Source organism: Rosa chinensis, chromosome 7, assembly GCF_002994745.2.
Source record: "Rosa chinensis cultivar Old Blush chromosome 7, RchiOBHm-V2, whole genome shotgun sequence".
Classification (NCBI taxonomy): Eukaryota; Viridiplantae; Streptophyta; class Magnoliopsida; order Rosales; family Rosaceae; genus Rosa; species Rosa chinensis.
Genome location: NC_037094.1, coordinates 35,230,413 through 35,256,234, shown reverse-complemented (window position 1 = coordinate 35,256,234; position 25,822 = coordinate 35,230,413). Strand labels below are relative to the sequence as shown.

The following is a 25,822-nucleotide window of genomic DNA, read 5'->3' as shown; positions in this document are numbered from 1 at the left end:
GCACGTTTTTATAATCATACTAAAGTTGCTGATTAATTGTGGGAAAGAACTCAATTCTTTAGAGAATCAGAACCTTTGTAGAATATATCCAAAAACTAGCTACAAACTTTCTTTTCATAAGTTTTGGACATGTTTTTAGATAAGTCAATTTTGTAGCTGATAAACTAGCTAGTTTTGTTCATAAGGATAATACTTCCTTAGTTTGGCTTAATTGCATTTCCCTTCTTTCGTTCCCAACGTTCCATCTGGATCAGCTGGGAGGAGGAGTTACTAAGGGCTTTGTTATATAGGTTTGTTTCTCTTACTTTTGTTTCTCTCATCAAAATAAATAAATAAATAAAAAAGAATATGGGAGAACAGTTATATATATATATATATATATATATATATATATATATTTTAAATCATTTATCTAGTCTTATATACCAACACTCAATTGTGATACAAATAGAAATTAGAATCATTTCAGAGTACTTACTAAAAAAAGACTTGTGACCTAAAATCAAGTAAAATTAGAAGATAGCAAGCTCCTCCCCTTTACGGTCAGAACTTGTACCTTCCTCAACAACTAACAACCTCAACAATAGATTGGTCTTCTTACTCTTGATTTTTTTCTTCTTGTCCATCGTAGCTTCAGGCTTCAAAACTTTACTTTTCCTAATGGTATCATAAGGGAGCTTGTGAAGGCTACCCACCGGCCTCCTTTCTTCTTCTTAGCTTGCCCACACCAACAAATGCCACAGCCACTAGCCCCATTTTAATAGCATCCAGATTCTTCTTACCTATGACTAGACTCAACCTTAACTTCTTGGGAGAGATAGTAACACTATCATCAGTCTTTAACCTACACTTTCTAGTGATAGGTTCAACTATACTTCCAAGCTCCTCCAATTTTCATATATTGACTTGTCGACGCGGCTTGTGTAGCATTGCTGTCTAGGTAGTAAAAAATGATTCTGAGATGCCTCTTAGTACTTAAGCTTTGTAAACTAGGGTTTGGCCGTTAATCAGAACCCTATAATTTGTCGACCCATAAACACGGATGCAGACTGTTGCGCCGTCATTCTCGCAGCTTCAACATCATTCTCAAACGCTAGACCACAGAAAGCTGACGTGCGTCACCAAACCACACTTCCCACACTGACCAAACAACTTGTCATATTTAAACCTAACCAGAAACCCCATCGAATCCTCGACCCAGAATTGGTGCGTGAATAATAGAGACTGTGACAGTTCGATCTTAATGCAGATTCTGAAGCTTGCCGGCGCAAAATGTCGACCGGTCCCAATCCTTAAATTCCCAAGATTGTTTCCAATCAACCTCATGATTCGCTCTGAGTGAAACGCCCGCAGAACTCTTGTAATACAATCCAATACGAAAGAAAACTTTAGTGGTGTAGATGCCACTGAGCTAACCTAGTCGTACTCTACCAAGGCCATCGAAGCCTTATTGAACCTCACTGAATCACCACGCCAAACCCTAGACCTATCGGCAGGTTAGAAAACGAGATTAACACATGATTTCATTCAGCCTCTTTGACCTGATAAGTGCCATTGATTCTCCAGACACTTCGAAACATTTCAAGGAAGGACTATCCTTATTGAATCCCCCTGAGTCACCACACCAAACCCTAGACTTGTCGGTCAGTCAGAAAAAGAGAATAACAAACGATTCTATTCAGCCTCTTTGACCCGATAAGTGCCATTGATTCTCCAGACACTTCGAAACATTTCAAGGAAGGGCGATGCTTATAGTCTCGTGATGTGAGGAGTTTCCCCACCAAGAACACTTCCGGTTGTCTCAGGCCTTTTCCTTGAGATGGTCGCAGATCCACCGACCACTTCTCTTCTGTGATGTCGAGAGAGGAGTCTAGGCGGGCTGTCATTGCATCAACTGACAACATTATTTGGTTATGTTGAAAGATCTCGCAGAAAAAACCATGAGCCTAGTTTTGGGATAGAGAAAGTGGCGCTAGTTTGCTAACAATGTTTTATTTTCTTCTTAATGGGAGTATACAGGCTATGAGCCTATGATAATAGCTGTTTTGATACATTGACATTTTCGTAAATAATGAAAATTAAAATTGTGATGACATTTTTGTACAAATTAATATTTCTTATATTTTGGTGGCTTTATGAGAAAAGAAAATTAATCTTCTCTCTTTTTCTTTAATTTTCCTTTTGGATAAATTTCAGTTTAGTACTCTGTGGTTTTGGGGTAACATCATGTCAGTCCCTGCTCTTTCAATTTGATCAGCAACACCCCTGTGCTTTCAATTTCAATCAGCCGTGCCCAAATTTTACTGTTCCGTCCAATTTGAACGTTAACTTTGACTGGATTGACAAAGTAAAATTTGGACAGAACAGTAAAATTTGGGCACGGCTGATTGAAATTGAAAGCACAGGGGTGTTGCTGATCAAATTGAGAGAGCAGGGACTGACATGATGTTACCCCCAAACCACAGGGTACTAAACTGAAATTAATCCTTTCCTTTTTCATGTAAGGGCTAAATACAAATTACTACCCTGTGGTTTAGGTCCAAAATTAATTCAGTCTCTGAACTTCTAATTTCATCAAAAACACCCATGCACTTTCAATTTTGATCTAATAGGTCCAATTTGTTAGTTTTCCGACAATTGAGTTATTTAACTTGTTAATGTGGCTCATATGTGGCCTATGTTTTATGATGTTGTGTCAAGATGGTCTGCACAGTCAATTTAGGAGTGAGTCATACTATTAAAAATAAATAGTTTTTCAACAAATAATCCAACTATAACTTAAACCCATAATAGAATATTAACCAATTGGACCTATTAGATCAAAATTGAAAGTGCATGGGTGTTTTTGATGAAATTAGAAGTCCAGTGACTGAATTGATTTTAGACCTAAACCACAGGGTACTAACTAGTATTTAGCCCTTCATGTAACTAATCAGCCCTAAAATAAAAATGAAAACCCTATTCTCTCTAGCAGCGCCTCCCCGTGCACTCACTCTAACCCAGCCTCCTCTTGCTAGCCGGTTTCCAATATCAGGGCACCTCTACCCTTCCATTGATCTATCTTTGCCAGAACTAACCCCTACTATTGACGATTATTATAGAGGTAGTCTTGTAGCCCTGTTAATTTGGGCTGGCAAAAGCCATGGCGGTGGTGAAAGGGTGGAACGCTTCATCCGTAATGGTGACCCGGTTTCCTCCTACAATTGCTGAGACCAGTGTGACGCCTATGTGGCAACAGTTGAACATCCCCGAGGCTGTTGAGGGCGCGCTGCTAGTAGGCGGAGGAGCCAAAGGAACCATTTGGCTGTTGTGGATTACAGAGATATGCTTTGCTGATGCCACTGGGTATGGCGGTGATGTTCATCTCGGCCCGGAGACCAATGCAAAGGATGGAGGAGAGTCACTACAAGCAGGTGACGGAGATGCCATGGTGAGAATGTTGATGCCGGCGCAGCTGGATGCTGGTGGCGAAATCTCATGGGCTCAGGCTCGGGCTCTGGTGCATAATTGGATCAGGGTGTCCAAATCAATATGGCAGGCGGTCTGCCGCATTTGGGCTCCTATCTGTACCTAACTCTTGATGGTTTTGACGGCGAAGATGGAGGAATTACCGTCGACTATGTCAGTGTTCAAATCATGGCTGGTTGAATGGCCGTCGGCGACTCTGATGGCAGGGAAAGCATGCTGGTGGGTCCTTGGGCGTCTTGGGCCGCTGATTGGGACTGCAGCTCTGCAATCAAGTTTTGGGCCGGGATCTCTTGGGTCCAGAATGTGTTTTGGGTCTTTGTACCCATTTTTAAATTAGTTTTGTTTTTAACTAGCCTATTACTATGCGAGATTCGTTCATAGTTATAGGCCTACTTTGCATAAGTGAGCATGGGTACCGTCAAATGATCGGACCTAATCTATGTATCACTGTGGTTTTACCACAAACTCTTTATCTACCCAGTGATGGTAAAGGAAGGATATGTAATGGTCGTTTCTAGCCTGAGTAATATTAATATATCGACATGATATTCTTCAAAAAAAAAAAATGAGAAAAGAAAATTAATGGTCCAAGTGTTATAAGTCCTTAGCCTTATGTCTTATTCTTTTGTTTTTTTATCAGACCGTATATCTTATTCTTGTGTATAATCCAAAAAGAATATTTAAAATAGAGTTTTTTAATTCAACAGTATCTGAACTCTTCGAGGACTTTTAATACCTGTACTTTCAAAGTGATCAAGGTAATACCTGGACTCCAGTTTTCCTGTCAACGTCATACCTATTTTAGAATTCCGTTATAGCTTCGTTATTCAGAGGACCATGGGCGCACGTGAGTCAAAAAGTGAGGGCGTAAAAGACTTTTTCATTCAATTCCACCCTAAAGTCTTCTTACATCAATTTTGTGAAAAATAATTTTAAAAAAGAAACTAATGAATTCTTTATCATCGATGAAAAAAAAGTCTTCATCTTTGTTCTTGATAAGAACACCGGTCAACCGCCACCACCCAAACCCTAGACTCCTCCTCCTACTATTACACCACCATCTCCCCGGAATCAACCTAAACCTGATGATTGGATATTATCTCTTCTCATCCTTTTGGTATCGAACTCTTGAAGCAACCACCCCATCGACTCGAACGTGACCATCGAAACAGCCTCGAGCATGTTTTGGCTGATCCGGCCCCACCAATCGGAGACCAAATTGACATTGTTCTCTCATAGAGTCACGAGATCATCACATGCGAGAACACATACCACCATTTCGGCAATCGAGAATCGGAGTAGTAGTTGATCTCTTTCTTTGTACCGATGATGAGATCGGAGAGACGTTGGAAGTGAGGATAGGCTAGTGAGTATGTTGAAGGAAAGGGACTTGGATGGAGATGGGACTCCGAATCAAATGGAGTTTTGCATTATGATGTTCGATTGAGTCCTGAGTTGATGGACGAGAGTTGGGTTTGGCTTGAGCAGGGATTGCAGAAAGAGGCAAAGAGCTAATCAATAATACTAAGGTACCTTGATCTTGATTGATATATATGTAGAAAACTGAGGAAGAGTTTTGTTCTTTTTCTTGGTTTGGTTGCATTCTAGACTTTACATCTTCATTGTTGTTCGTTCTAAAGCAATGAAATTGAATATAGAGGACTTAGCTAGTATGTGTTGAATTTGGGAGAGAGGAGATTGTGGACAAGGGTTATGGAGTCTACTTTTGTTCAAGAGAATGGGTGGATCTGGGAGAGAGGAGATTGTGGACAAGGGTTATGGAGTCTTCTTTTGTTCAAGAAGAGTGGGTATGAGATCGAGGTGAAGTCTAGAGGAAAAAAATGAGTCCAAGAACTCCAAAGAAGACGAGAGGTGGAGAGGTGGAGGCAAAAAAAGAGGATTCAAATTTGCTCACCACTTTTATTTTGTGGTGATATCACCACCCTATTAAAACTTGCCACGTCATATAGAATTAAATAAATACTTAAAATATTTTTTTTTTAATGAAACATCATGATTAACTATAATTATATTTTATGACACATGATAATTTTATATTAAGTGGTGGTATCACCACCAAAGTATTGGTGGTGAGCAAATTTGAATCCAATGATTAAAAAATAAAAAGGTAAATAGTGTTCAAGTAAATCCAAAATATGTGTCTGGCATAAACTCTAGGTTACTTACTCTAGTTGTAATAGGGTTTATGTTAGAGATATTCTCGGAGATATTCGTAGATATCCAATTATTGTGCAATTATGTTTCCATGTACAACTGTATCTCTATGCTTGTAATCCTCTATATAAATAAGCCCCTATTATCAATGAAAGCACAACTCAATTCTCTCATAATTTTTGATTCCCTAAAACATATTATCAGCACGAAGCCCTAACCCTGAAACCCTAAAGTCATAGCTTTCAAATCCTAACAACCACCGAACCCCACATTGAAGCTCTTGATCCCAGGAACTCAGAACCGACGGTGGAACAACCGAAACCGATTGGAAAAGTACCGAACCGGCCCCCACAAGAGAAAAAGGATTCCTGCCCGGTTAGCCACCTTCCAGACCGCCTTCTATAGTCAAATTTGGTCAGTATCGGTGTTTTGACTGCAGGATCAAGGAACTGGAATCATAACTTCCAGAACTGGCCATAATGTCACCAGACCGGCCAGCTCAGTACTTATACGCCAAACTGACCAGCCCAGTTCACTACCCTGCACATTTTCAGCCCAACCTAGTGTGAGTAGTAGTCTTGCCTAGCCTTTGCGCGAGCCTCTGTCCGCCACGGTTCACCTGCGCATTCCCGGCACCGATGCAGCAGCAGTTTCCAACCAAAAATAGAAAACCGAAAGGAAGAAGAAGAAAAAAAGAGGCACGTGGCCCAGAAAGAAAAAGAAAGGGGCGCAGCCCAGAAAAAAAGAAAGAAAAAACGAGTAGCCCAGAGAGAAAAGAAAAGGGACGTGGCCGAGCAAAAGAAAAATGAAAAAAAAGGAGGAAGAAGGTGGATGCAGGCCCAGAAGAGAAGAAAAGGAAAAAAAAGATGAGACCAGCCCAAAAGAAGAAGTCAAGGCCCACCAACCAATCCTCAGTAGGCTTGGGCCTAAGCAGAAAAAAAGAAAAAAAAAAGGAAGGCCAGCCCACCAGCCAAACAATTTCGCCAACCACCGCCAAGCTCCGGGCATCTCCTGCGACCAAATTCCGGCGACTTTTTCCTGCAAATTTTTGACACTTTTTGAGGTATGTTTTAAAGGTTCTTTTAGTTCCCCTTTTTGAAGTTTTTTATTATTATTTTTCTCTTCTTTTTCTCTTCTTTTTCTCGGGGACTTTCTATATCCATTTCTTCTTCATAGGGGAGACCAAAAAGCAGAACTGTTGGGGTTCGTGCTCACTCCAAACTTAGAGCTTATAGAGTCCTCCAAACTTAGAGTTTGTTGAGAAGTTATGATCGACTACAAACACATCATTGTTTCGGTCTAATTTAATACCTTTTGGAATCAGATTTCTTGGAAGTGATTATGCTTAGAAATTCCTAATTTCTTGGGAGCGACTACGCCAAAAAAATTTATATGTTTTTATGGTAGTATTTTTCACTCTGAAACTAATCATTTTTCTTGTTCTCTTTCAGGATGAGTAACCTAAACAAACTGGACTTCGCTCTATTAGGAACAACTGGCTCTGGATATCACAAGTGGGTTCGTGATGTCAGCCAGCATCTTAAGGCCGATGGAATCCTAGATATGATTCTAGAGCCTAGCCAGGACGTGCTAATTGTTGAGCAAGCTCAACCTTTGGAAGTAAATAGAGCAGCCTTAGAGGCAAATAAGGCAAAAGCCATCATCCTAGTGACTCGTCATATGGATGATCTGCTCCAATACGAGTATATGAACGAAGAAGACCCCAGAAGGCTGTGGGTCTCACTTGAAGAAATATTTGGTAACGTCCGTGACTCCCTGCTTCCTGAACTAGAAGTGAGATGACATAGCCTCTGCTTTTGTGATTTCAAGTCAGTTATTGACTACAACTCGGAAGCACTTCGCATTTAATCCTTAATGAAATTTTGTGAAAAAGATATCACAGATGCGATGTTGATTAGGAGGACTTTCTCTACCTTCCATGTCTCTGCATTGATGGTTGGTAAGAACTATCAAATCGATGCTACTGTAGGACGGATCACAAGGTGTCATGAGCTCATTGGAGCTATGAATGCCGCTGAAAAGCATGACAACATCCTTGTGAAGAACTATAATTCGAGACTCATGGGAACAGAGCATATTCTGGAGTCCAATTATAGCCGCGCCGCTAAGGGAGGGCACCAAGGGCGAAACCCTAAATTTAGGGACAATTCTGGACGTTTGGTCCATATTCTCTCTCTAATGAGGAAGGCAACCGCCAAAATAGGCGGACAAGAAACTGAAGAGGTCAACGTGGAAAGAAAGAGAGAGGCAACGCCTCTGGCCATGTTGGTGGCGCCACCAACATTAAGAGCCATCCAAATGACACTTTCAAAGAGCCTCAATGAATGGAGTCTGAGTACAGAGATGAATGTTCCCGATGTGGATTATCCGGTCATTGAGCACACGTTTATAGAGCTTGTGAATAAATTGTCACCGTCGACAAAGCATATTGTGAAGCAAGAGAAGCTCACTATGTGGAACAAGAAGATCAAGAAAATGATCTAGAGTGAAGGGTTGAAGACTTCAAACCTGGCTAAAATCAATAGATCGCCAATTCTATTTTAAGTCTTTATTTTTTCAAGAGATGTAATAGGCAATTATCATATACTTTGTAGTAAATGTCATTGGTTTAGTTTTTTTTTCACATAGTCTTATCCAAAATGAGTATGATGTCTAGGAAGTTTTTGAGATAAGTGGTACTTAAGCGAGTTTTGCTCCACTGACATCTCTCTACTCACTTGATCATATTTATTTTGAAGTTACCGAAAAAAGTCAAACGACTACCTTTGTTTTGCATTAGCTAGCATTCAGATTAGATTCTCTTAATGGTTAAGTGACAATGATGTACACCGTTGGCTTATGAATAAAATTTTGAGTTATTTTCATTATGACTCCATTTTGATTCTAAGCATATTACTTTGTGACTACGATGGTTGGGCCATTAGGATTAGTTTAAGGACATGGAATAGCCCAAATTCCATTTGTTAAATAGCACCTTGATTATTGTCACAGAAACTCTAAATGCTCTAAGGGCAAATCAAACCCTATTGAGTCATTCGAGCCAACAGATTCCATGTGGGAACGCATGTAGAGAACGAAAATGAGTTCCTTTGCAATACCTCTAATGATTGCGAATAAAGGCGTATCTTAGAGAAGTTTATGTGTTTTTTCTAGTAGACTCTATGTCACTATTCGAATTATTAAATCCAATAAAGTCATGAGACAAAATCTCTTGGATTTAGACACATATTGGCTTTGTCACAACAGGATAGGTCATCCTAGTCATGATATGATAATCCATCTACTAAAGACTTCACAAGGACATCCATTCTTTTGAGCGAAACGAAGCAAGAATCAAAAGTTGATTCCTGGACTAAGTGTGATCGCCGTTGCTACCTCTGGTGCCGCCCCGTCCACTACCAGCCTAGGGCTGACATAGTCCCTATCCATGACACCATCCATGGGGTCCATCATGGTGATGGCACCCCAGGTGATGCTGCAATCACCAACTTTGCTTCAAATAGCGTTTCAAACGCTCAGGCTGAACCACAATCCTCATTGGTTACTTCTCAGGCCTATCACTCATTTTACAAAGCCCATTCCTTAGAAAAATTAGGACTAAGACCGGACGCTATGCAAAGGAGATGAATGTACTTGTTCTGTTCTTACATAGAATACGTGGGGATTCTGTGGACTAATTCAACTAACTTGCGACGTTTAAATATTTCATGATGTTGATTGACACGCAAACACGCTGGTCACATGGTGTGCCATTATCCACCTGTAAATGCTGCTTATACTACACTCCTAGCTATCATATGATAACAGCCTCACTCCCTAGATCATCCTATTCAGTCAATTGGACTTGACAATGCTAGAGAGTTTACATCGAAGACTTTCGATGGTTATTGCATTGGGACTGATGTTGGACATCATATTCCCATGTACACACCCAAATAGTCTCGCGGAAACGACTACGATGGTAGTCCAGACATTGGTAATGCTCACCAATCTCCTTATATCCGCTTGAGGTGATGCAATATCGCATGCAGCTATGCTAATTCGTCTACGACCCACCGCCACTCAATCTACTTCTGCATTATAGCTAGTGACTGGGTACTAGTATCGTTCTTATGCATATTTGAGTGTGTTATTTATGTGCCAATTGCGCCGCCACAGCGCTCTATGATGGGTCCTTACAGACGAATGGGCAACTAAGTTGGATTTGAGACCCCAACAATAGTCCGCCACTTAATGCCCTTTCCAGGCAATCTCTTTACTGCTAGATTTGAGGATTGTTACTTTGGTGAGACAATTTTCCCGTCGTTAGGGGGAGATAAGAACACGGATGTTCAACAGGAACGAGAAATTGTCATGGTCTATCCCCACTATGTCTCATCTCGATCCTTGCTAAAGTGATGAGATTACACATATCTACTGCAAATATGTCTGCAAGGATGGACGTCCCTACGAGAGGATGTAACGCCACCCTACAAGGAAGTAGGCATAACACTAACGCCTTAAAGAGTGACACTTTAGCGTTATAGGCCATGGCTCCAGGTAGGATGCGTTGGAGGCCTGTGAGTTCGAAGGATATTTTGGCATAACTCAATCATTTGATCATCGACACTCAAAATCTATCTCATGAGAATCTTCCAGATTATGGTTATCGTTGGGGGATGCCTCAACATCAGAACCTATTCCTGAGAATATAGAGCTCTTTGAAAATTACACTAGTGTACATGAGATGTAGGATAGAAGCTCTATCATGATTGATGATGGATTCGCGCATTTCATTGCGCTTAAGTTTGTTGAGTCTGATTATATCAAATCACGCTCCATTGATGAATGAATGCCAACGTAGAGCGATTTGGCCTAAATGGAAAGATGCGATCCAGGTTAAGTTGAATTCTCTAACGAAGAGGAAAGTTTTCGAGCTAGTGATGCCAACACCTCCTAAACATAAAACCTGTTGACTAATGGGTTTTCGTTAGAAAGCGTGATGAGAAAAGGAGATAGTAATCTCGCCTTATGGAGCAAGGTTTCTCATAAAAGGCTATGGAATTGACTACGATGAGTCATATTCTCTCATAATGGATGACCTTATCAGTTTGGTAGTTTCAGAATAATTGAACATGCAGCTTACGAATGTGGTCACTACGTATCTCTATGGGGATCTAGATACGGTATATACATGAAGGTTCATGGTGAAGTTCATTTGCCCAAGTCAAGTGGCTCTAGACTATGGAGTGCGTTTGCAATGAGATTGAAACACTCACTAAAGTGACTATTTGATTGGGAAGGGATATGCCCGCGTGTTTTTAAGACAAGTTTCGGATTCTATAGCGGTTCATGTTAGACATGATCTTCATTGGAAGCCCTTAAAGAGTTAAGGGAAACCGCTGAACACTTAAAATCCGAGTTTGAGATGACTGATCTTGGGAGAACACGATTATGTCTTGGTTTGGAACTTGAGCATCATGTTGATAGATGCTTAGGTGTTTTGACAATGTCAAGCCTTCAAGCACCCCCATGATTATTCATAATCTTGATCCTGAAAATGATCCTCTTCGTCCGAATGATGATGACGAAGATGTGCTAGAGGCTAAGGTGCCATGCTTGAGTACAATAGACGCATTATTGTACTTAGCTCAATTCACAAGACCAGATATCTCATTTGCAGTGAACTTGTTAGCTAGGTATAACTTTGCACCAACGATGTCATTGGATTGGTGTAAAAATATCTTTCGGTACTTGAGGTATACGATTGATATGAGTTTGTTCTATCCCTGCAGAGAGACTATGGATTTGGACTCATCATGTGTCAAGAACGCCACCAACGGTGGTTTCCATTCCCTCTCCCCATCCCAAAACAACTTTAGTGTTTTGGAAGGTTTTGCTGATACTGGGTACCTCTCTGACCCGCACAAAGGTCATTCCCAAACTGGTTAAGTGTTCACCATGGGCAAGATCTCGATATTTTGGAGGTTTACAGAAAATATCCTAGTCGCTATATCTTTGAACCATGTAGCAATTATTGCTCTTCACGAAGTGGTTCGTGAATGTATATGAATTGGATCCATAATTACTCATGTTCGAAGCAATTGTGGTTTGAAGTCTACCACAGATGAGCCTACGAGCATTTATAAGGATAATGTTGCTTGCTTTGAGCGAATGAAGCAAGACTACATCAATAACGACAACACCAAGCATAATAAGCAACAACAGACTCTCTTCAAGATCAAAATGAACTAGGTTCAATCTGAGGACAGTGTGACAGACTTTCTCACTAAGCCATTGCCTACATTTCATTTTCGAGAAACACGTTGGTAGCATCGTTTGCGAAGCTTATCCGAACTCCCATGACCGTAGTCATCAGGGGAAGATGTCTACATGTTAATCTCAAAACGTGAAGGGGTTTGTTGTGTTCTTTTTCCCCTTCAACTGAGGTTATTTTTGTTCTACTAGGTTTTTGTTACTCGGCAATGTTTTTAATGAGGCAACGAGAGGAGCACCGCGTTTAGGCGACACAAGGGGGAGTGTTCAAGTAAATCTAGAATATGTATCTGACCCAAACTCTAGGTTACTTGCTCTCGATCCTGATCACCTGGTCAGCAATTGACCAGGGATCATTTGCTCAATCACCGTCCGATTGAAATCGGACGGTTCACAACTCTCTTCTTCTCTCTCATCACTTAGCTGTGAACCGTCCGATTTCAATCGGACGGTGATTGAGCAAATGATCCCTGGTCAATTGCTGACCAGGTGATCAGGACTCTACTTGCTCTAGTTGTAATAAGGTTTATGTTAGAGATATTCTCGGAGATATTCGTAGATATCTAATCATTGTATGATTATATTTCCATGTATTACTCTATCTCAATGCTAATAATCCTCTATATAAAGATACCTCTATTATCAATGAAAGCACGACTCAATTCTCTCCCAATTTATGATTCCCTAAAAATATATTTTTTATTAAAAATACGTAAAATGTTAGATATAGCCTTACAATTAGGGAAAATCATCTTTTAATCTTTATTTTGTACCTCACGCAAGTCACACGTGGTAAAATTAACGGTTCTGTGACGGAAAATGAACGAATGTACAACATTGATAGAAAACTGGAGTCCAAATATCACATTGATCACTTTGAAAGTACATGTATCATTTTAAAAGTTCTCGAATAATTTAGAAAACCTTTAGAAAATATATCCATTTGTTTTCACTGTTTACTGTAAGCTTCTATTTATAGCTCCTTGGGCATCTCATTAATTTCTTGATATTAAAAAATATTGGGAATATAATAATGTACAAGAACACCAATTGACAACATAATAGTTAGATATATATTCTAAAAAAACTATTAAACTATTAATACACCAAACTTCCACAAATATCGTGCTAATCCTAGTTAATAAATCTGACCAGAGCAGCACACAGTGACCAACAGCATATTGGTATAACGATGGAGATGGTGGATCAGTCCTCGTAGATTCGGCACTCGTCCGTCTCAGGATTGTCCTGGCAAAACGACTCGAGAGGATCACTGTCCTTCATTTTGAGCCTGAGATCGGCCTTGGCTTGACTCACCTCCTCCACCTCGTCCCACGCCACCTTGCACTCGTCCGTGATCGGATCTCCCTCGCCGCACACCTGCTTGGCTTCCAGAACCTTCTTCTCGATCATCTCCGTCAGCCGCTTCTCCCTCATCTGCGTCCCCTTGAACTTGGCCACCGCCATCACTCTCATCGCCTTCCTCTGCCCACCCGGATTCGTAACCCGAACCGCCAGGCCCGATCTCGCAAAGGACACCGGCGCCGCCGACGTTAGATCGTTAGAGAAGCGCAGGGTCGAAAGTGATGGAGATGATAAGCACGCCATGGTTTTCGAATCTGATCAGAAGCTCTTCTTTTCTCTCTTGTTTTTATTGGCTGGGAGCCTGGGACTAACAAATTAATAAATAATGAAAGACCTTGGTTGGGCTTAACCATGGTTATTATTTAACTCTCGGTTGAGTTTACGTAAATACCCCAAATATTCTAGAGGGCTTTCTTTTTGGTGGGCGTTGTGATTAATGGTCGGTAGGTAACAGTCTCTTGCATTATTCATGAACCATGATAGAGGCAAGTGTGATTGCTACACGACATCCTTATCCTCAACAACTAGCTGTCGTTGGAAGGATCCAGATAATGTCCAAAGCAACCAATATTTTCTTCTTTTGGTCCGTTCCGATCTTTGTTTTTCCTGCACATAATAATGCTCCCCGTAGCCCACGGTTTAGTTTACCTTCGTTTCTTCTGAATGGCTTGTTTTATAAATGAACCTTGGTTTGTGGTCGTTGTTTCTTATTTTTCTTCTAGATATATTTTTATAGAAGTTGAGCTTGTTTTAAATTGAGAGGACCAGATGTGTCAGATACGGTATAAATTTGGACAAGGAATATAGTTGGGCGTGCTGGTGAGTCACGTTGTCACACTATTGGTGAGTAGAAGTTCCTGAAGATGAATGATCCTATCTTGTTACACACACGTTCAATTACAAATGTGGTGGACAAGTTTTTGTGGCAGAAGCAACAAGCAAGTAGTGATGAAAACACAAAATGGAGTATTTGTTAAATTTTGATTCAAACCGAATATTTTGGGTTGTGGCTAAATCATTGATTTGGTAGAAATTTGGACAAGATAATTCTGATAAGTGATCGAAATGTATGTCTCACAAGTAATATCTTAAAATAAAAAATAAAAAATAATAATAATTCCTCACTAAAAAGGCTATATATATATTCCTTCCACTTAAAGATTAATTTTTTTTTTTTTTTAGCGGAAATGTCAACTAAGCAACTAGTATAAGATGATACATTCCTATGGAGTCGACAGAAAGAGCTATCCTTAAGGATACACAAAACCCTAGAACCCAACATACCACGCACCATTATTTTAACAAAAACCTAGAAGCTTAGAGGCATATGAAATAAAAGCCAACCAAACTCCCGGCTTTTGCCCACTCAAAGAAATTAGATAATATTAGCAGTCGAGGATGAAAGATCACCCTCCACACCTTTCATTGCATTTGGAGTCTCCACCATATGCACAGTATCAGTCCTACCATCCAATTGTTCTTCAACAATCTCAGATTTGGAAACAACCTTGCAAGCATCCTCAAAGCATTTATGTTTCATAGAAATCCTAGCAGCCTTCAAGGCCTAAATTCCACTGAGCTCAGAAGGAAAACCAGCCTCACCTCCAGCATCAATCCCGTCAGCAGCCGCCATAGTGACCCCTGAACCTAAAGATTTCGCCTACCAAAGGCCAGTGTCGATCACCAGATCCAAGATCTGTAACCACCTTTCACCGCCGCTACTTGCCTTAGCATCAAGGGGAACAAATCCCACCTAGGAACTGCCGCCGCCCTCAGTAGAAGGCTGAAAATCAACCATCGGGCCGAAATAGCCACCACTACAGAGTGTACCAACTGCCCTCTTTCCAAGCAAAGTCTGATCCCTGATCTGATCAGCCATAGCGTTTGCAATACTACCATCACAACCAACGACAGCTACGAAGGAAAGAAGGCGAAAGCTTATGTTTAGGGGAGACCTCCGAGCAATCTCGTTGTCACCACCATAGTTTAGACAAGGAGGACAAAGGACCCCTTTCTCAATCGAAGGAATAGCGTCGCTGCTAGCTAGAAGTAGGCCGTCGCCGAGAAGCTTCTCTCACGAGAGGCAGAGAGGAGAGCATCTTTTTTTTTTACTTCGTTTCCATTTTTTTTAGTTATTTTAAGGGATCCGACTCACTTTTGATCACCTATCGATATCTCGATCGTTCACTTTTCAGGGCGAACCAAATATATCAAACCTGAACAGTTCATTTTTATAATTGTAAATCACAGTTTTGAATCCTTAACGATTATTAATTTGGCTTAAAATTGACAGAATTAATCTACTCCTATAGACCTAACAATTAAACGGTGAAGATGTTGATAAGTGATAAAAAAGTTAGTCAAAAAATCAATCCCTTAAAATGACCAAAAAAAGGTCACTAGAAGCCATGTGTGTGTATATATTATATAAACACACACACAAGGCTTTTAGTGAGTGATCTATTTTTTGGGTCATTTTAAGGGATTCTTGTGGGATCTAATTTTCAATCAGATATCGACATCTGGACTGTTCAGTTTTTAGGTATTTATGAATCAATTACTCTGCAACCGAATGGACGAACTAGAATTTGTCAAACCTAAACCATTTTTGTTCATAATAGTACATCACAATTACGAATACCCAAATAATTATTAATTTGGCTGAAAATTTGCATAAGTGAACTCACAAAGGCTTAAAAACTGAATGGTGGAGATGTCCTTATGTGATCGAAAAGTGGGTCCCACATAGAATCTCTTAAGATCATTCACTAGAATGGCCCTGTGTGTGTGTAAAAGAGAGGAAAAAACTACCTCCACCCAAATACTAACTAGCCTCCATAGGAAAACCTTGACTGAACAAACCAAACCACCGGCTCAAATCCGTAGAACGCAGTTATGAAACACCACAAATCTTCTAAATCACAAAAGACACCATGACATGTCCCAAAGCCGCATGTGCAAAATTTGAATCCATGGCCAAACTACATTGAACTGAAAATAATTGCTCGAAACTAAATTGAACAAAAGAAATGCTTGCAATTCAGTTTTCAGTTAATATTTAACAAAATGGAAATTAGATGTGAAAAATCTCTATTAAATTTTCAAGTTTTATCGTAAGCTCTCAAACACTACTTATCCCTCAACTATAATTTTAAATTCTTTGTGAGGCACTTGATGAGAACCATCTTAGGGTCCCGGGCGACGTGCAAGACTGCAAGGAGCGGGAGAACTAGCCGTTTCATTTTTAAACTTCCAATAAACCTAAAAAGGAAAAAAAAAAAACAAAACAAACACGCTTTCTTAATCAGTCTGCGACCACCGCCATCACCTCTTTCAAATTCTCAACTTCTCATCTCATCCCCCCCTTCCTAGATTTCTATCTTCAACTCATATCACTCTCTTCCCCACCGGAGAATCTCTCCGATCTTTCACTCTTCAGTCTCCGTTATATTCTTCTGTTACCGGTCTCTGCAGGTAAGCTTCAGACTCAACGAAAGTTCCCCCTTTTCCGTAATTTATGACATTTTCTGAACACAAAACATGAAAGTAATGCTGTAATCTTGCAGATTTTTTTTTGTTTTTGTTTTGGGTATCCTCTAATTTTTCTGGGTTTTTTTTAGATTTTGCTAGAAATTTGTTCGTTTTGAATTCTGAAAATTTTCTTGATTTAGTATGGCGGAAAGTGGAATTGAAATAGAGAAAATAGAGATGTTGGATCCAGAGTCAGAGTTCCTGGCGTCGAATAGGGAGTCAGGGAACGAGTGGGAGCTGTTCAAGGAGAACGTGCGGCCACTGAAGAGAGGCCGCAAAGTTGAAATCTTAAACGACGCTCTCAAAGCTCAAACTGACAACCAACTCAAGAAGTCCCTCTTTGAACAACGAAGGTCTTCTTCTCGAAACTTCATCTTCTTTCGCTTTGTTTTATCTAGTAGTGTGTATGCCCATTTTGTTTTGATTTTTGATTTGTTTTTCTTTTCAATGGTTAGGCGGTTGATTCAAGCAATTGACGAGTATGAAGGAGATGACCCTCTGCAGCCGTGGCTCGAGTGAGTACCAGACTACTTTGTACTCTCATTTTTTCGATGTTTTCATTTCATCTTTTCCCTAGAGAAGGCTTGATTTGAAATCTAGCGATTTGGTTCAAATTACATTGTTTAATTTCTCAATTTAAACTATTGCAACCAAAGGATCTGGTACTTTTGTTATTAGTACTGATTTTGCATTTATAGAAATCTCTGCATTCCATTTGAAGGGATTGACTTCAAATCTCGGTATTCTTTTACTAATATGTAGCTTAAGTTGCTTGACTGAACTATTGCTTCTCATTTATACCTAGCTCTGAAGTAAATGACTCTGTGTGTATAGTTTGCAAACCGTTTTAAATGTACAGCATCTAGCTATATCAAACAGATATATGTAGTCTTTCATAGTTTTTTCAGAACAAAAGAAATTTTTTTTTTTTGAAATAATTTCATCTAAATGGAGCCTTATGTTTTCCTCCAACTCTCTTTCTCTCTCTGAAAGGTGTATCAAGTGGGTTCAGGAAGCATTCCCCCCTGGTGGGGATTTCTCGGGACTGGTTGTGATATATGAGCAATGTGTGCGTACATTTTGGCATTCAGACCGCTACAAGGATGATCTTCGTTATCTCAAAGTCTGGTTGGAATATGTGGGTTCTTTTCCTTTCCATTTGTAAATCTATCAGGATTTGGTTCTTGGTTCTGGCCTACTAGGTGTCAGTTTCATATTCTCAATTGTCTTATGTAATTTTGTGAATGAAATTGGTTCTGCAGGCTGAAAATTGTGCGGATGCTGAAGTCATATTCAGTTTTCTAGATGCAAATGAAATTGGAAAGACACATTCTCAGTATTACATATCTTATGCTTTGTTGATGGAATCCAAGAACAAAGTGAAAGCTGCCAATGAAATATTAAATCTTGGGATATCAAGGTCTCCATATGTTCACATTACTGTGATATTGCATTTTTCTGTGTCTTACTCATTGTAGACATGCATTAAGCCTTTACTATTTTGTTCATAGGAATGCTCAGCCCACAGAAAAATTGAATGATGCATTTAGGAAATTTCTTGCACGCTCAATGAGAAGACCACCAAAAGCTCCAGAGGTATGCAACTCTTATACTCTTTGTGCGGAATTTATTTGTAATACTTGTTGTGTACAAGCCATTTACAGTTCAATCTTTTTGAACTGTCAGGAGGATTCAGCTGAGAAACGCTTACCCACCCGAAGCTTTGGAACTGTCCTTGCCAAGGGAGAGAATCGTAAGTTCCATTGCTACTTTCTGGATTATTATATTCCTTCAGAAAAGATATGATACTTTTGTCCTGCATTACTCAAATCTTAGAGATGTTGCAGGTCTGCAGACAAGTGAGAGCTCTGGTTTGTTGAAAAAGAACGTGAAGCTAGATAGGTGAGCATATGGAATTCTATGTACTTTATCTTCTTTAGATTAGTTTGGTTATTCCAAGTAAACTTACTTCTCCTGAACTGTTATGATTTATGAACCTTAGAAACTTATAAACCTATCACCGAAAACCATCTAAGTTATATGTCCAATTACAATTCAATCACACCAATTTGGATATTGTGTTGAGTTCAAAAGAAGGTGCTGAAGGGCGTTGTTAGTGATTCTATCTTTTTTCGTTTTCTTGAAAGTTGAAAATGATTGTTATGTCCTTCTCAGAAAAAGAAAAAGAAAATGATTGTTATGCTAAAAATCATTTTGTTTGGTTTCTGTAATATGCAATATGCAGTGAAAGTGATTTTCAACACATTGTGATGCCATTACATCACAGGATTCATGTTCTTGCATATAGGTCTATCCAAAATAATGATGCAGTTCAATTATGTGTTCAATACTCTCATGGCGACTTTAGCCTCTCCAGCATTTGTAATTTTATTTACAAACTTCATTTTACTTGTTTCTGTTTTTGTATTATAATTCTTCCTTATTCATGCCTGTGTTCTTTCCATGAGCCAGAATTTTCATCTCTCTCTTGTTCTTGTTCTTGTTCTTCTGTATTTTTTCTCTCTCAAAATCGTCTTCCCTTCAGTTTGAGGTTGCTTATTCAATGTGGATATCCTGTGTGTTTCCTGTGAGCGCATTACTGTTTTATGATCTATTAACACACTGGCGCATGAGACCTTATGTTATTGGCTTTTCAGGGGTCGTGTTCCACTTAGCATTTATAAAGAAGACTCAGATTCCCTTGACCAATCAGAAGTGTCAAAGAAAGACGTGAATTCTTGGCACACCCTTGGACCTAGAGCAGAGAGAAATAAAGAAAATAGTGCAATCCCTTCCAAGTGGACATCATATAAGGTTTCCTATCCTCTCCTGCTTCAATATATATTGGATGCAAACTTTTCTAGTTTCATATTCTTGCAGCAACTTTACAAACTCCCAAGTCCTAACTGGGTTTCATTATTTCAGGTTCGTCAAAGACCTGTGCCTAGAATTGGAGGAGCAGCTGCTACTAGTGCCTGCATTGAGATTTTTGTTGATGAAGAATGTGAAGAGTGAGTAAAATGACATTTTCCCCTTCTTTGCGCACTTCTTCTGATACTGCATTTTAATTCCCAATCTTGACTTTTGTCGTAGTTGTAAGGGATGTGGTTCTGTTGCAAATTCTAATCAATCATATTTTATTTGACTTGTTAAATTTTCTCCAGAACACATAGAATGAATGCCGAGGGTGCCAAATCTTCAACCTTGCAGCCTAGACAGGGTGAAGAGCAAGAGCTCAAGAAGTAAGCTCTGGTTTGATGGGAACTTATGCTTCAAATTGGTTTATATGTTTGCTTCAGCCTTCCCTAATGTATTTCTTAATTTCTTGTGCAGGGAAACAGAGTTGTTGAGACAGCAACCATTACGCAATTTCCCTCTAAATAGTCTTCCCAGATGATGATAATTGCAGAAGTTCTATGCTTGTCGCTGTGGATCAACTCTATATCTCTAAAGTCTGATCCAGGTTTATCAAATGTTCATGTTGGATTTGTTTAGTTTCACATGAATTTCTCAAGGTTGAGAAATTCTTGGCAAACACCCATTGGATAAGAAAATGATGCAACTGAATTATATTGCTGGTGTGGTTAATGGACTTCGGTTTTTCTGACATGCGTTTCGATTGTGCTTGAAGTCAAGTTCTAAGTATGAAGAGTCACTACTAGAGTAAACTATTTGGTATAGAGATAAGGGTTCTTTTATTACTACATGAACTTTTTGTCTTGGGGTGTGACAATTGGTTGTGGTTTCTTAGTCATCGTGTGTAGAACTGAAGGTAATGAGATCATAGATGACTGTCTGGATCTGCATGTTGTCACTCCTCTATTTGTGTCTTACCTTCAAGGAGTGCAACATCTCTGAAACGTGGGTTTCAATTCATCCTTCTGGGCGATATACAAGCTCTCTCACCAATCATCATCCTCTTTAGTCACATCATGGTCACCTCTAATCATGATTTTCTTTTTTCTCCGAGTTTAGCTTGCTCTACCCAACCTCCTAGTCACTTTATCTATCCACTCCTGCAACTTTGATCATCTATTTAACTCCACAGCAGATGATACTCCACAGCAGATGATATATATGTTACCGCGAAGCCTAGCGCCCACACCAATTGTTAGGTAATGTAACTCACGTGACTCGGTTCTAGTACGATCATATAGTAGCCTAGTAGGAGTGTTCTCCATGCGTAACCATCTCGATGACAACAGAAATTGATGTGAAAATTTGCTTTTTCTGTGACAAATTTGTTTTTTCTGTGTGAGACCACTTTTTATCCACAACCGACCCCCACCTTGATGGACAGTTGGAAAAAGGATGAGTTAGTAGGTCACATTCTTTCTTTCTCATTGGATATCAAAAATATCCAAAAACTACGTCGTATGATCAAAACCAAGGACATTCCCGAAAGATTGAAGTGCCGTTGATCTGGTCTACGAAGTCAGCACGTGTACGCACATGATATAAAGTTGCCGTTGATCCTGCTACTTGCTACCTTCACAGCAATTGGAAGTTGCAATTCCAATTGAATTGAGTTAAGAGTTGGGGCTCACTCGACGACGGAGAGAGAAGAGTAGCGATGGCGGAGCACTTGGCTTCGATATTCGGGACCGAGAAGGACCGGGTGAACTGCCCGTTCTATTTCAAGATCGGCGCGTGCCGTCACGGCGACCGGTGCTCCCGTCTCCACAACCGGCCGACGATCAGCCCGACTCTGCTCCTCTCCAACATGTACCAGCGCCCCGACATGATCACCCCCGGCGTCGACCCCCAGGGCCAGCCCATCGACCCCCGCAAGATCCAGGACCATTTCGAGGACTTCTACGAGGACATCTTCGAGGAGCTCGACAAGTTCGGCGAGATCGAGAGCCTCAACGTCTGCGACAATCTCGCCGATCACATGATCGGCAACGTCTACGTCCAGTTCAAGGAGGAGGACCAGGCCGCCGCCGCCCTCCAGGCCTTGCAAGGGAGGTTCTATAACGGCCGCCCGATTATCGCCGACTTCTCTCCGGTGACGGATTTCCGGGAAGCCACGTGTCGCCAGTTCGAGGAGAACAACTGCAATCGAGGCGGCTACTGTAATTTTATGCACGTCAAGCTGATTGGGAGGGAATTGAGGAGGAAGCTGTATGGGAGGTACCGCGGGTATAGGGCTAGCCGGAGCCGGAGCCGGAGTTTGAGCCCGCGGCACCGGAGGGATAGGGATAGGGATTATGATAAACGGGACCACCGGGACAGAGATTATAGAGGGAATGGGAGGAGAAGCAAGGATAGGTATGACAGGGACAGAGACAGTGGGAGGAGAAGACATAGCAGTCCCAGGCGGAGCAGAACCAGGAGCAGGAGCCCCGTGGCGGCAGCAGTGAGGGAAGGGAGCGAAGAACGCCGAGCTAGGATTGAGCAGTGGAATCGAGAAAGGGAGGGGAAGCTGTGATTGTGGCATTGGATTTCGTTGGGATTTGGTAATCTTTCTGTATCTGTGTCATTTTAAACTTAATGTACTAGTGTGAGATGACCTGCTTTCTTTGCTTGCCTAGAGAGTAGACTAGTGTGAGATGACCTGCTTTCTTTGCTCGCCTAGAGAGTAGTATTGATTAGGGTGTTTAGGCTTTTAATTGTCATTGGTGAATGGACACCCGAGTACTAGACTGGCTCACCATGTCTTTTAATTTTTATTTTCTTTGTGATGCTGTACTTTATCCACTATTCTACTCTTTGTATTCTCTCTATGCTTATTCTGCTTTGTTATATATTTTAGAACAAGTAGAATCAAGTATGTCTAAAATTGATAATCCTTATATTCTCAGCCTTGTTGTGGATCAGTTAGAGGTTATGAGGATGAATTTGTCACATATGTATTAGTTTCAATTCAGTTGTGGATAGCTCATATTTTGAAGGTTTCATAGATGAAGTAGTCTTTAGATTAGGACTTGGACCAGTTGGTGAATGGATAGGTTTCACTTTAAATCTTGCTGATTACAAAACAGTCTTTGAGGGAAGAAGGATGTGCCATTACCTGCTACATGATAGAAAGCATGAGTTTCATAATCATGTGGGCACCAAATCTCACTTAGAAATGAGTATGAACCTGTCCGTCCATGAACGTAAGGTGGTAGCATCCTAAGCATACGGTAATAATTGGTTAAAGGATTAGTAGGTTTGCTTTATTTGTGTTAACTTAACCTGCTAGCGTCGGTCTTTATGCTTTTCATTCTCTTTGGTTAATGATTACTTTATTACTAATTACTTAACTTTGCAGACAAGTAGCTTTATAATTATGTTCATTTGTAGTATCTCTTTGCGTTTTTCATCATTTTTAATCATAAAAGAGTTCCTTTAAATGTAATAGTTTCACTTGTTGAGAGGGTTTCTTGACTTCTCAGTTACTTAGACTGTGCTGCAGACAAGTAGCTTTATATTGTTTTCATTCCCTCAGTATCTCTTTGTATTTTTTATATATTTTTCCTTGTGAGAAAGAGTTCCTTTTGTGAAACTTGTTGTGACCTTGTTTAAACTTGTTTAATAGATTAAAGTTGAAGCATGAGTCTTTTTGCTTAAGGTCTGGACCTATATCTTGCTTCTCAAAATATAGTTAAATTGTCCATTCTGGATTCTTTGGAAGTTTGGTGTACAGATAGTGGCCTAGGGAACACACAAAACACAATCTACTTTACTTTTTTATATGGCAAGTAAAAGTGTTCTGGTTTCCACTTATTCAGTTTCCACACCATTCTGTTGTAATTCTGGTTGTCATGTATGTTCAGAACTTGTTATGGCATTTTTCCTGAGATGCTTGTTGCTTAAGGTGCTGACTGTGCGTGTGTTTACCTTTTATAGCATACCATTTTAAAAAGCAATGTAAACCATATGAGTTATCTGCATTGCCATTTAGATGTGAGAAGTCGAAACCTTTCATAGTGATTTCTCAGCAATCAAATATGCTTTTTTTTTTTTTTTTTTAATAAAGAAATTCTTTGTTTCTTAGTTTAAAAAGGTCATCCAGTGAATCTGATTATAATATGGTTTCCTTTGTTGTCTTTACAGCTGTTAGTGTAAAGCTCATGTCGTGGAGATTCTAGTTTTGATGACTTCCACTGCTATTGCAGTACGTATATCACACAGTTAGCTCGACCCTGTGTTCTTATTATTTGTTTTTTTCCTTTTGCTATTTTTCTTTTCCCATCTAATACTACAGGATGTTGCTATCTACGCGATAGCATCATATGCAGTTTAGGTTCTTAGGCTGGGTGCTTGTTCTACAGTCTACACATCATAACGGCATCCATGATAATAGAATATCCGATGCTAAATCTATATTGGATACTCAGCACACTGGTGATATGGTGATAGGTTAGCATTTGCATTGCTTCTTTATCAGACCCGCAATTACCAGTTTTATATCACGTCTTGCTGGCCAGAATTGTCTGCTTTTTATAATGTTACATCATTGTGTAGGTATCCAGGGGACCTGGAAGTTAGTGCTTGACAGATTGATAGAGCGTTATTCGGTTTTCTTTTCCTGATTTTATCAAGTCCCGAGTTTTTACCTTATTTTCCTTCTCTTTTAACTAATAATATTGTCGTGTATGGTTTTAGGGTTAGCTGAACAAGAAAACAGGTCAGAAACAGGATACCTGACAAGTTGATAGTTAGTGCTTGACAGACTGATAGAGCGTTATTCGGTTTTCTTTTCCTGATTTTATCAAGTCCCGAATTTTTACCTTATTTTCCTTTTCTTTTAACTAATAATATTGTCGTGTATGGTTTTAGGGTTAGCTGAACAAGAAAACAGGTCAGAAACAGGATACCTGACGAGTTGATGATTCTATAACTAGCTATGGTGTAGGCTGCCTCTAGGTACTCCTTTGGTTAAATTGGTACTAGGTATTTTGTTCTGCAGGATATATACATCACTGGTCCTTCTCCCCCAAAAACTGTTCTGCAAGTGTATTGCATCATCAATCAGTTTAGATTATATTCGTCTAGCACACAATAGTCACTGTGACATGTCTTTTTCAATGAAATGGTCTAGGTGGTTCTCTGGCGCCCATAGTTCTAATGAAGGATGATCAATGCGGTGGTATGAATGTAGTGATGATGCCAAACTTTAATTTGTGTGTTAGTGACCTCTCCTTCAACCTTACTTGCCTATAAACCCTTAGGGGTACCCTTTCTACCAGAACATCTGAGTTCGGTGAAAATATGTCGACTTTGCAACCTTGACAGGTTGTTTATTGGTGTTTGGTGCTAAATTCTTTCCATCTCCGAGACACCTCTGACTAATTTGTCCTCTCTCTATATCAAGGAATTGTTGGTGGCGTTTCTGAAGCTCCATTGTAAAGATAGGGTTTGCAACTACGAGGATGTAGATGCTGTAGTGGATAAACCTAGAAAATCATTATAGACGATGAGTGCTAGTCATTAGATTCGTCTTAGATGATGGTGTGCAGATACTGTTGGTGGCTCAATATTGTTGTTGGTAGTTAATGTAATTTAGTCTTTAAACCCTTGTATGTGAGCTCTATATATATAGTGATTTGTTTTGTGGATTATGGCAGTAGATTGCGGACGAGAAATTCTTTGTACTGTCTTCATCATATTGTGTGGAATAATCCAACTGTTCTCATCTTAACCAGAGAGATTATTGTTGTTGTTGTTTTTGGTTTTTGTTTTTCTGTTTTTGTTGTTTTTAGTCAAATCAACCGAAGTATGGGATAAACATTAGAGAAAAATATATAAACAGTACCCGAATTAAGGCCCGCTCTTAATTCCAGTTCCCGAATTAAAGCCCACTCTTAACTTCAGTACCCAACTATGCAAACCTATCACTTTGATACCTCAAGTTTTAAGTCCGACTCAAGAATGGTACACACCGTCTATAACGGCATTAAGTCTCAAGCCAGTCATGAGGGGTAATTGGGTTATTTCATTACCCATCTGTCTCCTTCACCTCTTCTCTGCGCGGCCACCCATTTATCTCACCACATCCATTTTCCTCAATCACAAAAAC

At 39.9% G+C, this 25,822-nt stretch overlaps 3 protein-coding genes across 8 annotated transcripts; 2 read left to right on the top strand and 1 right to left on the bottom strand.

The window, feature by feature from the left end:
- Positions 1–12,909: 12,909 nt before the first annotated feature.
- Positions 12,910–13,590, bottom strand: LOC112178648 (calvin cycle protein CP12-3, chloroplastic). Its single transcript, XM_024316817.2, has one exon. It carries the CDS (start codon positions 13,525–13,527, stop codon positions 13,126–13,128), a length of 402 nt encoding a protein of 133 aa, XP_024172585.1. The 5' UTR covers positions 13,528–13,590; the 3' UTR covers positions 12,910–13,125.
- Positions 13,591–16,555: 2,965 nt separating this feature from the next.
- On the top strand, positions 16,556–20,422 carry LOC112176601 (mitotic spindle checkpoint protein BUBR1). Its single transcript, XM_024314608.2, has 12 exons — positions 16,556–16,758; positions 16,956–17,168; positions 17,271–17,330; positions 17,809–17,953; positions 18,078–18,235; positions 18,327–18,411; positions 18,502–18,568; positions 18,663–18,717; positions 19,473–19,629; positions 19,741–19,826; positions 19,980–20,057; positions 20,149–20,422. Exons 2-12 carry the CDS (start codon positions 16,957–16,959, stop codon positions 20,210–20,212), a joined length of 1,167 nt encoding a protein of 388 aa, XP_024170376.1. The 5' UTR covers positions 16,556–16,758; position 16,956; the 3' UTR covers positions 20,213–20,422.
- Positions 20,423–21,270: 848 nt separating this feature from the next.
- LOC112176602 (splicing factor U2af small subunit B) lies at positions 21,271–25,388 on the top strand. 6 transcript variants are annotated; one of them, XR_005803193.1, is made up of 4 exons: positions 21,271–22,274; positions 23,857–23,917; positions 24,583–24,669; positions 24,845–25,388. XR_005803193.1 is itself a non-coding variant. In XM_040510643.1 (2 exons), the coding sequence occupies exon 1, from the start codon at positions 21,389–21,391 to the stop codon at positions 22,244–22,246; it is 858 nt and encodes a 285-aa protein (XP_040366577.1). In that variant the 5' UTR covers positions 21,271–21,388; the 3' UTR covers positions 22,247–22,274; positions 24,845–25,388. The 6 variants fall into 6 exon arrangements, 2 of the variants coding, with proteins under 2 accessions (XP_040366577.1, XP_024170378.1); XR_005803192.1 differs by lacking the exons at positions 24,583–24,669; positions 24,845–25,388 and adding exons at positions 24,030–24,162; positions 24,268–24,576; XR_005803194.1 differs by lacking the exon at positions 24,583–24,669.
- The last annotated feature ends 434 nt before the right edge of the window (positions 25,389–25,822 follow it).

What these genes read in the sequence shown, in the direction of transcription:
- LOC112176602 (XM_040510643.1), top strand. Translation starts at nt 21,389, where the DNA reads ATGGCGGAGCACTTGGCTTCGATATTCGGGACCGAGAAGGACCGGGTG.
- LOC112176601 (XM_024314608.2), top strand. Translation starts at nt 16,957, where the DNA reads ATGGCGGAAAGTGGAATTGAAATAGAGAAAATAGAGATGTTGGATCCA. An exon ending in TTAAATCTTGGGATATCAAG is followed by an intron (nt 18,236 to 18,326) that starts GTCTCCATATGT and finishes TTTTGTTCATAG; the next exon opens with GAATGCTCAGCCCACAGAAA. An exon ending in GACCACCAAAAGCTCCAGAG is followed by an intron (nt 18,412 to 18,501) that starts GTATGCAACTCT and finishes TTGAACTGTCAG; the next exon opens with GAGGATTCAGCTGAGAAACG.
- LOC112178648 (XM_024316817.2), bottom strand. Translation starts at nt 13,527, where the DNA reads ATGGCGTGCTTATCATCTCCATCACTTTCGACCCTGCGCTTCTCTAAC.